At 49.6% G+C, this 16975-nt stretch overlaps 1 protein-coding gene across 2 annotated transcripts in view; it reads left to right on the forward strand.

Moving 5' to 3' along the window:
- Positions 1-813: 813 nt before the first annotated feature.
- The window catches only part of nrp1a (neuropilin 1a), a 50404-nt gene continuing 34242 nt past the window's right edge, over positions 814-16975 (forward strand). The window contains exons 1-4 of one of the 2 annotated variants that reach the window (XM_049007281.1): positions 814-1409; positions 2603-2996; positions 4649-4823; positions 16382-16563. In XM_049007281.1, the coding sequence (XP_048863238.1) occupies positions 2765-2996; positions 4649-4823; positions 16382-16563 (589 nt within the window). In that variant the 5' untranslated portion in view covers positions 814-1409; positions 2603-2764. The remainder of the gene's footprint in view (positions 1410-2602; positions 2997-4648; positions 4824-16381; positions 16564-16975) is intronic. The other variant, XM_049007292.1, reaches the window with a different exon arrangement.

A 16975-nucleotide genomic window follows, 5' to 3' on the forward strand; every position in this document is an offset into this window, starting at 1 on the left:
TGTAGCGTATCGTACAAATTGTCTATGGGTTTTTTAATGTGCTGCACTGGATATCTGATTATTTGGGTTTTGGGTTGTGATCTGCTGCTCACCTGTTAAAAAACACCTTCAGGAGCAGGGATGCACTGAAATGAAACGCGTCCCCTAAAACCGAAGGGGATTTTGTTTGGGGAGTCCGTGCCCTGCATTGGACCGCATAGTATTCGTTATTTTCTCAAGAAAACAGTGTCAGGTATTACGCTTTACATATACCTTTGTTTGTTTTCGCTTTTATTGTCGAGCAAAGCCCCACACACGCCAACATTTAGTGTTTCTTGCGCAGTTTTATATCCGTTGATTTAGACTTTAAAACAAGAAAAGGGGTATACCCTCGCGCACTTACGTCGAATTCCCCGATGTCCCATTTCTCAACTGAAAATATCCCCCCACTTATTAATGTATATAGAATGTTTTTTATTACTATTATTTTTTGGGGGGTTGGGGGTGCATTATGTGAAATACCGAGTATGGGAATGCAAGAACTGGAAGCCAGCCCGCGTTGCTTTGATATAAAATTATGAAATTGTGCATGAAGCAGAAACGGAGATTTTTACTACTGACGAAAAGGATTGCAATCGAATCTTATGCGCTGTAACGCTTCTGCCAGGATGAAGGAAATTTTGTCCGATAAATGAAATCCTAAAATAGAGCTACGCGGCGCCTAAGAGGACCCTAACCCTTCCTTTTAATAACAAATGTGCCAAACGAGTCGAACCAGTCCGGTTCCGGTGATAATGTGCATGTGTCCAGGCGGTACTTGGGCTTGGATTTGACCAAGTATGGGCCGGTAGCTGCCTCACGGACCGCCTGTCAGATCTGATGAAGCCCGCGGTGGAGGGGCGTGTGACTCCTCCACCCCAGCCGAGGACTTCTTCTCCAGTCCCAGCCTAGGACTTCTTCTCCAGTCCCAGCCGAGGATTTCTCCAGCGCCGGTGACGTGCGCTCGGGGGGGATGAACTTAATTCAGTTCTTCAAAGGAAGGATTGACTGTCTTCGTCTTCTTTAACCTCCTGACTGCCTGCTTTGCTCTGTTCTGCTCACCCCGCCCAGCGCTGCTCTCAGCAGACCCCTGTTTGATCTGGGCTGCCACACTCTCCTCCAAGTCTTAAGGAAACGGCAGCAGCAGCGGCAGCAGGAGCAGCGCGGTGCTCTCATTTACTGATAAAAAAGGAAACTCTGTATCCCAGGCCTGATCTGTCTCCTCGTCCACAGCACAGAGCCGACTTGTGCTCATTCTAAGCTCCAGCGTCTGGAAAGCGTTTTGTCTTTTGGGAAGCGCAACTGATCATACGTCTCCTGTCCCGTCCAGTGACACACCAGGACCAGTACCGCCACCCCTGGATGCCGCCTTTCGGAGCCACACGTTGCAGGTGACTATTTCAGCATTTTAATTTTGTTTGAAATAACCATGTACTTACGGGAAGTGGCGTGCCCAGTTTATACCTAGAAGTCGGCGCGATTGCACGTTAAATATTGTAATTTAGATTCGTTGCAGGAATCGACTCGACCTTTCAAAGTTAAGCTGCGTTCGGGAAGATCTACTGAGATATGATGGTGATATTTCTAGGGTTTTCACGTCCAGCGTGCAACACGTACCAGATCGACGGAGAGGCGGCTCTGCTGGGGTTATTTCATAGTGGTTTTTATTATCCGAATATTTTTCTGGAGTTTATGTTGATATATTATTATTATTATTATTATTATTATTATTGACCGCTTACATTGTTACTATTCTCTTTTGTGATAGCTTTAGATGTTGGAGACAGCTTCCCTCCGAATTTCCTTGTTTTTCATAACTGTTGTATCATCTAGATATTTAGTCGTCTTATGCATAACGCGAACACATTGATTGTGGACCGTTTCCACCCTGAATAGACGGTGTGTGTTAATCACGCAGCGTAAACACTGAATAGCCTACGAAGCCGTATTTGTTAACAAGCTACTATTTTTTAAGTAGTCGCGCATGCTGGTTGTTAAAAATAAACTCACTGTTCGGGTACAATTTTTAGCTAGTATAACATTAACAATGAGAGAAGAAAATCTATTGTTTGTACTTGGACACCACAATATTGCATGAAATATATCAAAACGTATTTCAGCGCACATTTGTAGCAGGAATATCGTACAGAGGGCATCAAGTAAATCTTTCCAGGCCGTTGTCCGGTGGAGGGCGGCCAGTTTGCTGATCCTCAAGTTTAGTGACACACGGTAGCTGAGTCTCAGCCCTGTCCCCCGTCCTGTCACTTTCCTATCTCCTCCTCGTCAAATGGATCGGCTCCGTCGTGTCTCCTTTGCCCGCTTTTAACCAGGAAAGGCGCATTTTACACCCCCATTAATGATCTGTCTGAGAGTTCAGGGAGTGTTGCGTACGGATGGACCACAGGGAGGATGAAGATGAACGGGGAGATGGTTGGGTGTCGCTTGCTGGTAACGCCGGTGCCCAGATGTTTGTAGCGTTTGTCAGATGTGCAGGCGAGCAGAGGAATCAGCCAGAGCTTCATGTCTGATGTATATGAAGCTTTAAAATGCCCTTGTCAACATTTTTTTCCTTAAATTCTAACAGTGAAGGATTACGCCCTCCTGGTCATCAAACCAAGGCGTGTTGACGAGGGGAGTTGTGTGTTTTTTTTCCTACTTTACTGGGCAAGACTTTACTTGGGAAATGGCAGCACCGGCGTCGTGGAGAGGAACGGAGCTGCGGAACGGCAGAGGAAGCCAGAGCTAAATGACAGGATGCATAAAGACGCCTTTCTGCAACCTTAAGACGTTTCTTCGTTTTTTTATTTTTTCCTTTTTTCCTTTGCTCAAGCGGGAAAAGTTTTCCTCCGACGATCCACTGGAGTTTGGTTTTCGTTTCTTGATTTGCTTTCTTTTTTCTCACACCACAAGGATGCATTGTGGATTAGTTGTGATCCTCTTAATGAGACTCGTCTCCATTGCACTGGCTTTAAAAAACGGTAAGTATTTGGCTTTTACAGTTTTCCCCGTTGCCCAAAGATCAGCAACACCAGTTAACCTAAAGTTACACGTCCACTTACCGTTAAAGTAAAGGTCTGATTAGACAAAAATTGTGATAAGCTCCTGGTTCACCAAGTGTTTGAGGGATATTTCGCATACATAGCAATATATATATAGCATCACGCTACCAAAACTTTATAGAAATAGAAAGCGTGTGTGTATATGTATATATGTGTATATACACACAAATATATATTTCATGCAATTTAATAGTAAGTTAACGTGTATTATAAGTTGACGTATTTTCTATAAAGTTAGCGTGATGCTTATTATTGAAATACGAAAACAACAATTGCACATGGTGTTCGCAGACTGCACAGAACCATAGTAAATTATTTTACATTTTACTTATTTTTGAGGGGTGTTTTATTATGTGAGCTCTGCGTCCATTTTAAGTTTAAGCTGTTAAAGCTGAATGGTGTGAGTGGTGTTCAGAATAAATAAACTGACGGAACTCAAAAGTCGCTAAAGATTTCTTAAATTCGACTTGGTGTGTATTTATTTTGCGAGAAGTTAGACAGGTAGCTGCCGTTTCAGGGAGTTAGGGATTTTTTTTGGGGGGGGGGGGTTTCCTGACATCCCATGGGACCCCCGAGTACCCGCAAAGCATATGGAAGTTGCCCAGATGTGACCGATTCGGCCTCGGCCTCCCTACACAAAATGATCCCTGACATTCCCCAGTCACGGATAATGGTTCTCAATTATTGTATACGGGGCTATTTGAAAGGAAAATGTCACAGGTCAGTCAATTAATCGCCGGGATGAATCACACCTTTGAATTTCTTTGGGATTTTATGTTAAATATGATCCGTGTCAGGAATGAGACAGCGTGTTTATCTTAGTTTCCAGTAGGCCTAATAGAGTTGTTACTCAACGTTTGGTGACCTTTCTGTTCTGTGTTTTATATCCGACAAAATGCCTGTTTTGTGAAATGTGGGATATTTCAAACTTAAACTCAATAAGCGTAACTGAACTGATCACGACCTAATGCTGTCACATCTGCCGGGCATACTTTGTGTAACACGGCGCTCCTCTGGGTTAGTAAACGGTAGGATATTATCAGTAAGCGACGTTAATCAAATGAGTAACTTTCGGGTAAACCTAACGTAACTTAAAGAAAAATGCCTACAGCAGTAATTAACTTACAGTGTGACAGCGAAATTCGTGCAGCAGAAATGTTTCGGGAGTGTTTTTAACCAACGTTAATATCACACAATACGTTTACATTTATCAGCTTTTTATGATAATGGTTTATGATTATAGGCCTATAGTATAATAAACATGTTTTTTTTACTGTAGATTTTTTCTATGGGAGTTGGCCCCCGATCCCGGTTCGTTCCATGCCTTGCCCCCGTAGCCTCCAGGATAGGCTCCGTGAAACTGAATAGGTTGCAGAAAATGATAGACGCTATACTTCGCTTTTATCTATTATTATAGAATTGTGTATTTGCTTAAACGCATTAGGTTATTTTAGGGTAGCTATGTTTAAAGCATGTGCCATATCTGTGTCTATTAAGTAGTTTACAAACTTTATGCTGAGAGGAAGCGCGCTACCGGATTTTGGACTTCATGCTTGTCTTATTGCTTTCAGATAAATGTGGAGATAACATCAGAATCACAAATGCAAACTACCTGACGTCCCCCGGTTATCCGCTGTCGTACTCACCGTCGCAGAAATGCGTGTGGGTGATCGAGGCTCCGGGACCTTACCAGCGGATTTTAATCAACTTTAACCCTCATTTCGACCTGGAGGATCGAGAATGCAAGTAAGTGCCGAAATCTGGTGTCGAAGTGCGCCACCTGCTGGTCGCGTGAAGCTACGAGCCGTTTATAGTTATCGGCTGATTTATGCTGATTACGGGCACTAATTTACATGTAAAGTGTATAATTCGTTTTTGGCGGTTACCTGCATGCAGTAGGCTAAACACAGGATGCGTGTACATGTATATAAAATGAGATTGATGGTGGCTTAGTACGCGGTGCTTTTTTGTACTATGTAATTTATGGTAAATTCACGCAGTCTGAATTGTACGTGCCGGGGTGGGGTGGGGGCGGTAAATGGATCCTTTAACCCAGAGTGGAATCCGTCCTTCTGTCTTGCTGTTTCGCTGACCCCCCGCGCCCACACCCTTCTCCTCTTGTCTCCGGTCGTGTACACTGCATCTTTGTTCTGGATTTGTCTTTTCTCCTTTTTTGAGGGTGTACGCCGTGTCCTTCTCCGTACGCACACCGTAGTCTTTGCTGGTAACGCCGGTGCCGAACGAGCTGAGCACTTTTTCGGGGTCCTTGTTATTTTACTGCTGCACAAACTATCTGTTATTTATGGCCATGATGATTGGGTCTGTCTACTAGAACGGGGGGGGGGGGGGGCTACTGCCAGCTCCGATTTCGTCACCGAGGGGCAAATATAAATGTTCCTGGATCCAAAGAATGGGGCAGAATTTTGCCAGGTGATGAGTAGAGGAGGTAACTGACACCGCGGAGTAATGTGGCTAGGCTCAGATGCGTGATCTCTGGAGGAAGAAAGTGAACAAATCTTTCATCGCGGTTTATTTATTTAACGGTTAAGTTTGTGATGAGTGCGGATTGCCTACCTGTTTTTCTGTGTGTTCAGTGGTCAGATTCGTCTAGATGTACATTATGCCTGGAAGGAAGCCAGGGGCAACTTTAGCCCAAACGGGTTCGAGCCACAGCCTTGCAGGATACAGCAGCGGTCCCGCCAGGGGAAATATTTGTGAAATAAAACCGACCGCAACCAGGGTTACTCAAGCTGTTTAAACTGTTTTCTGTTTAAACGAACGGGTCGTGTGACCTGGCAAACACGCCTGATGTCTGGGCCTGTAATGAGTTTAGTGAAAGGGTTTTTCAAGAACTTGGATTTTGGAAATGCGTTATGGAGCGACGTCCGTGGGTCTCCTGCCTGGGATTCATGTTCCAACTCTGTTTGTCTGTATGCCTCCCTCCTCTCTCACTGGCCTTCCTTATGCCCCATGGCATCTCTGCACACAAGAACCCATGATGGGGGGGGAATGATGTTCGGAATTCCTTCCTTATCAGATAGAATGGGGGAGAGGCCAGGATACAGGCCCCAGTGTGCAGCCAGTGATTAAATTAACAGGAAATGGGGCGCACATGGTCTGTGTGCCGCAAAGCACAGTCGTTAGCGGCAACCCAAACAAGACGTGCTTAGCGACCGCTTGTGTCACAATTCTGGAGCTGCTCGCTCTTCCTTCGTTGCTGATTTTCTATGACATGTCCGCTCAGGGCACGTCCGTCCTGATCCATTTGCAAGGTCGGGGAGTAGGGGGAGTCCAGTCGGGGATACAGTTTCTGGACATGTGTGTTTCCAAGCACTTTAAAAACGAAGAATCAAAGTATCTTTTGAGGTGAATATCTTAACTTTTAACTTTTTCAGAGTCTTGTAAGCAGTAAGCTGGGGTCACCATTCCTACCACCCCCCCCCCCCCCCCCCCTCGATCTGGGAAAGGGGGAAAAAAATACAAATAACATCAATAGGCCGTTTGTCTACCGTGGCTCCGATTTGACACGCTCCCTGGTAGGAATGAGGCTGTCTTAAGGACAAGCTTGTTTACATGACAGTTGGGCCGAATGTATCTTTCTGAATGAGGTCACCATTGTCCATATCTGAGAACTCTGTCCTTGACTTGACTTTTCTGGCAAAGTTCTGGTCCAACAGATAAGTTCTTTTTACCCGAGGTTCCCCGTGGTGTTTAAGCCGTCCAATCTCCCCTGCCTGGTCTGCAGCGAGCGCGGCACAGCGCATTATTGACGCACAGGGATTTTGCTGATTCACCAGGACTGGCCGTATTTTTTCCGGCGGACTTGCGCGGTTGGAAACACCCCGCAGCCCAGCAGGTGAGCAAGCGGCAGATAAAAATAATTTCCGTGGTTTGTCGAAATGCCACTTCTGGTGAGGAGAACGAATTCCGCTGCGGTGTACTGCGCGGACGCTGGTGGGCGGGCGTCAGCGGAAACATCCGGAAAATGCATTCCGGGCTTGGAGAGGACGGACGAATCCGACCCCTGTGAAGTGTAGCACCAGCATTTTACATGCCCCGGTCAAAGATGGGAACCTCGGCTGCCAGTTAATCTGATGAGTGATCCAGTGCCCCCGCAGTGAGAGTACCCACCCTCCTCATGCCCTCAGACAGCGTATCCTAAAGCCCAAATGCTCCTGGGCTGAACGGCAGTGAGTCACGGGTGCCGGAGGTCCTGGCGGTATTGTTATCGGCGCTACACTGATGAGCTACAGGAAAAGTCCTGAGCCTGGGGGCAGGGAGCCTTTGGTTTGGGCTGTGGGGTAATCATGAGCTCTTCACTGGAGGGTGTCTCGTCCTTTCTGAGCCTGGGGTGAGACTGGGGGGTATGCTTTAAGCCAAGGTCCGATTTCAAAGTTTACAGTACCAAAGGAGTCCAGCCCAGCAGACTTATTGCCCCACACCCCCCCCATCACCCCCCCCCCCGACCTGTTATCTGTTTGTCTCCAACATTTCTAAAATTTCAGAGACTGACAATGAGTGTGGACATCCTCAGCCCTCCTAGAGCAGCCCCCCCTTAAAGGTTAATCTGTGGCCTATAAAGAGGAAACAATACCTTTGGTAGCAGGAAGTTCAGTCCTGACGCAGTCCCTTGGGGACGTCTTCCGGAATGTTCTTCTAAACGGGTTCTGGTACAGTCCCTCAGCCCTGGGTCTTTTTCGCTTCATGTCCTTAGTAATTAGAGTTAACTGCACAGTGATGGATTTCGATGTTGATTTGATGAACCCTGACAGTCCATTGAATAATTTTTTGAGCTCCATTTCAAACTGATCTTAACCACATTAGACTTTATCAAAGAACTTGAGCATGACCATTGCTTTACTTTTCTGTTTGCAAATGACTAGGCATGAAAGTCAGTTGTTAACGGAATTGTTCCAAACTCTGGATCAATTAAGTAACTGTAAGACTGATTCATATTAATTGGGGATATTAATCTGTGCTATTTGGCTGTGGGTGGGGAGGGGGAGGCACATTTTTGAAAGAGAGCATATTTTGCTATCTGTGAATGACGGGCTGCCGGTCCTTTAAAAGGGCCGTCACTTCTGCCTTTGATTAGACGTGACATCTAGTCGAGTGTTTCTGCGCTGGCCAAGTCAGGCGTAATTAGCTTAGCGGCATTTTGAGAGGAGTACCGACCCTGCACAGTCGTTCCGCGGGGCCCAGGGCCGCATTATTGAATTATGCCACACGGCAGTGAATTACTCAGTGGTTAGCTACGGCAGCGCGTTAGCTCCATGCCTCGCGGTCTCTCCGATTAAGGAGGGATCGAGGCAAGACGAGGTCTTCAGCGGCCGGGGGCATCGGCCACAGATGCTTCCGCAGTCGTGTCACCGGACACGTCCGGCTCCTGTTCCCCCAAGTCATGTGACTCGGGGATTGTCCAGTAGAACCGCTGGTGGAACAGAAAGTCTGTATCTCTCAGCCCTTCCTGCCCCCTCCACACATGGCCTTTGGAGCAGCCTTAGGTCAGGATGAATTGGGACACGCTCACCTTGGCAGTTCCGGAAGGAGAGTCTGATTGAAAAGCTTTCCGTCGTGACATCTGCCTCTCTCCCCCCCCCCCCCCCCCCCCCCACTCCTGTCCTGTCAGCCGCTTTGATTCACGCCCACTTGGCTCACACACTCTCAATGGGGCTTGAGGGCTGATCTCTCACCTCTCATGGAAGGGAGGTGGGGCTCAGTGCTCAGTTACAATCCCTGTGAGTGGCTGGGGGGGCAGGTGACTCCAAGCAGACCATCTGGACAGGGGTCTGTTCTGTTATCGGCTATTCCTCTCTGTATAGGAAGCTGTGTCTTGGCCATGTGTATTGTGGGAGAAATTTTGCCCGGGGGCCTCACCGGGCCCCCACTCTTGACCAGGTGCTCTCTAAGGGCAACTCTGCTCCATTTAAAGGCCATGGGAGATGTGCTTGATCAGCCTCCCTTCATCTGACTCCAAGGTCCCCTGTGCAAGGCGTGTAAATCGAATCCTCCTCTGCTTAGTTCTCACCTCTGTTGGGTTGGTGGAGATGTGAGGTTTGCTAAGGCGGACATCGCTTGCCGGCTCATTTTGTCCTGTGTCATTTCGGGTGTTGTCATGCTGGTCTTGCAGCTTCAGGTCTGGCATGCCTGCTGCCCCCTCTGCACAGCCACCATCACCCCTCACCCCACAGGCCCTAACTTGGCCCAGCCTGCCCCTTGCTCTGCGCGGACCCTGGTCCGTGACATTACTCTCACCTTATTAGCGACAGAGCCCCTGTGGCTGTAAATCTGCACTACCAAAGCGACTCAAGTGGTGGGACACCGGAGGCCCTCCCTGCAGGCGCTGGCCCAGCCCGGCCCCCTACCTCCCCCCCCCCGGCTTTGGGGCCTGAGGCAGTCGGGATGCAGCAGCCGCTAGCTAATTAGCGGCCGGATCAGCTCCAGCTTGGCAGCCGGGCCCCGGGCCTCTTGGACTGGGACGGCACTTCGTCCTCCAGAAGACAGCGGGAGCGCGGCCCGTCTGCGCTTTGATCCGGCCGGCGTTGCGCCAGAACCCGCCATCCTGCCCTCCCCCGGCACCAGTTGCTCTTACTTGTGCCCCGTTAAGGTGACCCTGTCTCCGAACAAGTGGGCAGAGATGGGAGCACCGTGGGCCGGATCGGTGGATTGGCTGGCGGGCTATCACGTAATCAGTCCTGTGGTCCTCATTGGCTGTTCCTGATGTTCTCTTGTTCATTTCCTACTCTTTTATTAAATGATAATAATTGCCCCCACCACTGCCACCACCTCCCAGTCTATGTCTCCTTTCATTCTCTGCCCCCCAAGAACCTCCTGGGTGGCTCCACCGTCTACCTGATCCAGCATCACCATGGTGATAACCCTGCAGGCCTGTTGTTAACTGGGGGGGCGGGAGGGGGGCACTTGACCCGGTTCTGCTGTGGCAGAGCCCGTACTCCTGCAGCCCCAGGAAAGGGGGGCAAGCAGGAGTTTTAATTGCCTCCCTCCTGGTGCCATTCCCTCCCCACCACAAGACACAGAGACACACATGAACACGCCATCACTCCTAGTCAATGAGGAGCCACGTCAGGGGCTGGATGGGGGGTGGGGGAACCCTCTATTCCTGCTGTCACCCATTAACCCCCCGCGTCCCCCCCGGCTCTGTATCTGAAGCGGTCTTGAGCAACCCCGCTCCACTAAAAGGTTCACCTCTAGGTGACCCCCGTCTCGCCTCGGTGAGCAATGACTGAAAGCGAAGCTTGTTAAAGCCGCTGGATGGGTAAATAGGGTAGACGCTTAGTTACCATCTTTATTCTGACGACTCTTTGTTCTGCTTTCAGGAAAATAAGCCATACTGCTATTTTTATCCTGAGAGAGAAGCATGTTTTTAATGTTCCTTTAAATGATCATTTGTCTTTCCCTCTCTCCTTGTTAAATATTTTTATAGGAAACTTTAGAAAATTGTTTGTGCCATGTTTGCATTGTGGGAAATAAGGAACAATGACAGACAATCGTAATTAGTCAGGCAGGACCTCAAAGGTGTCAAGCATTTTCCTTTCCGTGGGAATCCCCCTTGAAAAACGGGGGCATCCTCCCCGGTGAAGGTGAGGTGGCCTGGAAATTCTTCAGACTCATCTTCGTGCCGGAAGGGACTCACTCATAGCTTTTCCTTTCACCTCAGGACACTGTGAAGTCACTCCATAAGCTGAGAGAGGACAGATCCTTAGTCATGGGTGTCACCAGTGATGGGGGGGGAGAGGGAGTTATAACGAGGGACATTCTTCTTCTTGCCACCTGTGATGAAGCTCCCAGAAAATGACTCATTTCCAGCTGAAGCCGTAAGAATGAGGTCACACAGGGCCGAGAATTCTGGGAAATCCGGCAGTCTACACCCGCCCCTGCTATGAAGGATCTCTGCCTGCCCATTTATAATAAAATACTTCTGCTTTTTACTTTAATTATACTTGTGTAACTAGGGTTTGTTTTATTTTTATTACCTCTTGGAATGCTAAAGAAATCGCGATTACTAAATCCAGACTTCGTAATAACAGGATGTACAAAATCCAAAGCAACATTACTTCTCAGGTCCTGGTCCTCAGCTGACTCCCCCTTCTACCCCCCAGTCCACACCCCAAAGCCCCCACCCAAATGTTTGTGTTGTCTCAGAACACAGAGTTCGTTTTAGTATATGCACAGTCACTGCGGCAGCCGGACCTGAATGTGGTAATTACACACAGGGTACCTGTTCCAACCAAAGCAACATCTTGCTTAGAAAATAAACATCTGGGGTGAATAAATTCAGACAGACACGGTTTGTCCCAAGTGACAGTGCAGTGAGGTTGTCACCTAAACACAGGCACTCTCTGCTTCCCTGGGCTGCGCCTGTCGAGCAGCACAGTGATTTCCCATAAGCCTCTCTGGCGGGGTTTTGTCCAGCAGCTGCGTGCCGCCATTCCGACAGGTGTCCGGGAATAAGGCTGGTTGACTTTCAGAGCAAAGGCTGCCAGTTTGACTTCCCGCTGCAGGGGGCTGGTCCCGGGAAGGCAGAACTGGCTGCTCACTTCACCCCTCCGGTCACAAGACTCTATTCTGTCCTTGTTTTGTCGGTGACTATGGAGCATTTCTTCATTAGCTTTTATATTCAACTGACGCAACGGTGTCATTATTCAACTGTGACACAATGAGCTGTGACAAGAAACTGAAGCTGAGATTAAATACTGGAGCTGTGATGCAATATTGAATATGTGGTGCGACGCTGAAGCTGTGATGCGACGCTGAAGCTGTGACATGATACTGAAGACATTTTACACCAGAGGTGCAGTGTTACTAACAGACCTGAACAGGAAAGGTCAGCGGTCAGTGTGACTTTGATTACAGGAGGCAGAAGGGCCTGAGACAAAGAGGTTTTGCTTAATGGTCTGGATCTCTTATGAACAGGAGGGGGCACTGCAGCCACTGATCCACGTGACCCCTACTTGCGTGTCAGTCGCGGTGACATTGAGCAGGCCCCCCCTATGACACTAGGACCCAAGCAAAGCCTTCACCCTGCTACGCTCATATTTCTTAATAAAGGATTATTGTGTGTACAGAGAGTGAAATGCCACAACTGGACCTGCACGCTCATTTAATACGATTGTTCAGATCGCAGATCTGTCAGCAGTGTAATTAGCAGCCTAATGGATTGAGTTGTGCAGATCCATCAGCGCTAATGATAATTACCCCATGCAGAGGCACGCGCCGGGCTGCGATGGAGCCTAAACAGCCAGCATGGTAACTACACCCAGCTGTGTGGGGTGCCCCGGCGGGTGGGGTGGAACATTGTGGGCAGAGTTCAATAGCGATCCTCTGCTGAGGGTGAGACCGTACATGGAGGGCGTCAGGTTCTGAAACCAGATAGGAGAAGCGCTGAGGGCCTTGGCAGGGAGTCGCTGTTTGGATGCATCATGTCTGTGTTTCACATCAGCTTGGGGTTTTTTTTGTTCACTGGGGTAGCTGGTGAACAGTAATTACTAACCTGAGTAGTTCTTTTTTATAAATGTCCCAAGTGACAATAAATGTCAGACACTGACAGGAAAAGTCCTGGGTTTTGTCAATACCGCCCTTCCCCTCCCGGATATCAGAGACACCATGAGGTCTGTTACACGGCTTAATCGTGCTTTGCTTCAGTGCCCAGCGAGAGTTTATAACGAGTCTTACCTGTGAGGACCGGACCACCCCCATAGCCGAGGCTGAGGCATACGGAAATGTCGAATTAGAGGCGTGAGTGATGAAATGTCATTGGCCAATTGCGCAAATGGTTCCCACTTATGTAGATAGCTGCAGATAGTGATCTAAATGGCCGGATGTATGGTACATCAGGAGAAGACAGAAGAGAAGGCCCCAATTACAGTCAAATGGGCAGAATCTGGTTTGCTGGTTCTGGTAGTGCTGCATTTCCCCCCAGAAATGTGCGTATAAAAAGCATTACAGTGAGTCTCAGTTCTCCAAATTTTTCCAGTCTTTCCGTTTTGGATTGCCTCTCGTCCCCCCCAGCCGCCCCCCCCCCCCCCCACTGCCTCCCCATTACCGTTCTGGACGCAGCTCCAGCAGGGGCTGCCAGGCGTGAGGGCGGCCCGGTAGAGCCCCCTAGCAGATGGGCCCGCGTGCCGTGTCACAGTGCCACAGTGATGGAGACGCCCCAAGATCTGCACTGCCGAATCCGGATGGGGGGGGGGGGTTGGCGGAAAGTGGTGGATTTGGGATTCGGCTCGGTGGGGAGGAGGGGGCGGACTGGCAGCTGCAGGGAATGCGAATGGCATCCGGGATGAGTGTGGCTCCTCCTACTACTGCCCTGTCTGCAGGATGGGGTGAATGAAGCCCTCATTATAATCCTCAGCCCCAACTCCATCAGTGCTCTGGGCAGGATTAATCTGCAGGTGGTTGTCTTAATGGATTAGTAATGAATTTAAACAGTGAAAACAGCTGGTATCTCAAGCCCCCCCCCCCAGGTTAAGGCGGGAGTGAGGAGACAACTGGGCAGCGGGACAATCCTGTGATGCCATACAGACGCTGGGGCGGAGCTTAGCCCACAGAGGCGCTAATGCTAGTCTGCAAAAGTTAGTGTACTGGTCAGTCTCTCTGGGGTGGGGGGGGGGTCGCAGGCTTGATTATCCTCCTTAAAAAAATGGACAGAATCACTCTCTGTGGGGTTGATACGAGTTAGGCACGTAACAGAGATTTATGACGCAATTATGGAGCAGAAAAAAGCTGCCAGGAAAGGTGAGGCAGTGACCTTCCGTCGCTGGGAGCCCTCTGGCATGGTCTCCTTCTGATGCCGCGCGAGTCATTCGTCCGGCATCCCAACACGCAGATCTAACTGCAAAGGACGGAGCCGCACGCTGAGTCGGCATCTCAGGGGGCGTCCTGTGTGGACCGAACGCCTGCTGTTTCCTGTTGCCCTGGAGACTCATGCCCTGGAGGTGCACTGCAGCAGGGTGCGTGGTGGTTAAGGATGAGGGCTTAACCTTGGGGTTCCAGGTTCCAGTGGTCCTGCTCAAAGCAGCTCTCCTGTGCCAACCTGGTTAAAACTCACCATTTGTGGAAAGGTACAACTATGAAGTTGCGTCTATCAGGATATAATAATGTTATCGTGCCGAACAATGTTAGCACAGACGGAATGGGAGCGGCCAAAACACTTGGGAGCTGTAAATATGGAGCAGGGACACGCTCTCCTGCTTCACTGGCTGGGAAATGCAAGTCTGACTTCAAGCGACAGTGGCACCGCGATCCACTTCCTCTGAGATGGCTGCCTGATTGTGGCATGGACATGCCGGCGATATTGACACTGCCTCTCCTGGAGGGAGGGGGGCTGGGTGTCACAGAAGAAGCTGAAATGTCCACCGGCCCCAGTCAGGCGGCCACAGAGGGAGGGCTCGGTGGTGCCGGAAACGCCTCAGTGCACCAAGCCCAGACAATCCTGCTAATTGAACAGGTTTCCCTGCAACAAAGAATCCATCCCGGGAGGTCTCGCCTCTGAGGGATAAATAGGGTGGGGGTTGCAATACAGCAGGCGCAGCTCTGCCAGTGCGCCCCCCCCCCCCCCCCCCCCCCCCCGGGCCACCTCGTAGTCCATCAGCCGGAGCCTGGCGACCTGGGAGAGCCATGGCACGTGAGTGATGGCCTGATATTGCTTCCAATAAAGCGGACCGCTGCAGCTGGGTGAAGTCATCCCAAGCATTACGCGTCCTACGGGAGCCCAATTTCAGCGGTGAGAAATGAGCCCCCACCCTGTCCACCCCCCCTTCTCGCATTTTCCATTTAATCTCCTCTCTCCGCCATCCCAAACCCCCAAACAGTGAGCTTCTCTTCCTACCCCAACTGGCTTAGTTAACGTTTCACTGTCCTCCCCCATTAATTTGTTTTGGGTTCAAGGAACCGTTTCACGATTGGGAGGGGGTGTGATGGTGGACCCGCACAGAGCTTTGCCCCCCTCCCTCTTTCATGCGCCATATTCGGCTATTCGCTAATTCCATCAGCCCATGTTTTAGCCAGAGTGTGCAGCTGTGCCTAGGACTCGAGCTTTTCTGTCTGACTTTGGAGAACAAGGCCATCTCATGGCACCACTAAAAAAGACTGTCTCTTGCATGGGCTGGGGGAATTTCCACTAGTATGGCTAAACATATAACAGAGAAAGCGTCCTTGCCTTTAAGGGCCTGGCTATGTTGTGTATTTGCTTGGAGATGATTGGTAATTAAAGGGACGGACAGAAAGAGATTTGGGAATAAATATTAATGTTTGCGCAGGAGTCCATTAGACAAAGTGCCCCCACGCCAGCGAGGTCTCTCCGGGATCCACTGGAAAAGAACGCTATGGGTGATTAAATGCCATGGAAACGGAGGGCCAGGCGGCAGGGCTGACTGGGTTCAGAGCTAAAACTGCCAAAATCCTGCTAAAATCAGGGCTAAAATCCTCTCCGTGATGCTTTTTCATGGCTGGCCCAGCGCTGGGGCCCCACAGAAGCCCACAGGGACAGATTTAGGGGTCAGGGTTGTGCATCGCTGACCTAAGACCCTTGGAATCCCTCGCTGAGCCCCATCTCGACGACGTCCGCTCTCCTGTGCCCTCCCCAGGCATGGCATTTCCCGCTTGCATTATCGTATTCGAGGGAGCGGTGGAACAGTTTGACGGCACCCACCCCCCCTCCCAATCCGGAGAGGCTGACCATGGATACCCTCAGCTCTGTCTGCTACTGGGGGAATGGTAGTATCATCAGAGCCCACCTCCAGCAGACAGCAGGATATTGGTTTAGTGGTGCATGCTGGAGAGTTCTGAACTTGGTCAGAGGGTTCTGACCCTACGCCCCTATAAACAGATACTGCAGTTATATTTTTTTGTGATACTGACACTGAAGCTGTGACATGATACTGAAGACATCTTAGAAGTTGTGCGGGTGTTTTCCTGGTTTCTGGTCTTTGTTCTCCAGCTTTACATTTTATTCATTCAGGAGATTGTTTTGACGAAAATGATGTGCAGAATGATGTACAGTTGAGAAAGCTGGGTCCAGCAGGCCCTGGAGCAACTGGGTGTTAAGGGCCTTGCAGAAGGACCCAGTGGTGGCATCACTCTGGATTTGAATGAGTGACCTTCTGATCAAAGCCACAACATCCTAACCTACTGAGGCACACGCAACCCCCAGATTAAAGAATGAATGAAAATACGTCATTACATCTAGTTTACGTTGCGTACAGCCTCACGTTCCAGGGTTTTGAAGCTGATTGATTAACAAGGCTCTCCCCCCTCCCCTTTTCCCCCTCTACCTCTCCCCTCAGGTACGACTTTGTGGAGGTGCGGGACGGCGCGGATGAGAGCGGCCAGCTGGTGGGCAAGTACTGTGGCAAGATAGCACCCTCGCCCATCGTTTCAGCTGGCAACCAGCTGTACATCAAGTTCGTATCTGACTACGAGACGCACGGCGCTGGCTTCTCCATCCGCTACGAGATCTTCAAGACTGGTAGGCCTCTTGCTCATCACTGCAGTAATCACGCATGTAGCCATGACGATATTCCATAGCACCATAAAAGGGCTGCTGGTGCATACAGTCAACAGGAAGCTGAACGCGCCGCATGCACGCCTGGAACGTGTACACATAGTCCACACAAACCCTCTGTGACATCAGGATACAAATCTGGGTATTAATGGTGAAGGTAACATGCAGGGCTAATGAAGCAGCCTCCAAAGTCACCAAATTGACACTGATCTTAGTAACAGCATTTTGTATAATTATCACTGCATTCGCGAGCTGGTTCATTTTCATTGAACCGCGGAAAATAGCTTTTCCTAGAAATGCATTATTTGCTGTTACACTCCAGCTGTCAGTCAGTCATGGACCAATGCCTTATAATTATAGAGATGGGGATAGGTTG

The sequence above is a fragment of the Brienomyrus brachyistius genome, chromosome 1 (assembly GCF_023856365.1).
Source record: "Brienomyrus brachyistius isolate T26 chromosome 1, BBRACH_0.4, whole genome shotgun sequence".
Classification (NCBI taxonomy): Eukaryota; Metazoa; Chordata; class Actinopteri; order Osteoglossiformes; family Mormyridae; genus Brienomyrus; species Brienomyrus brachyistius.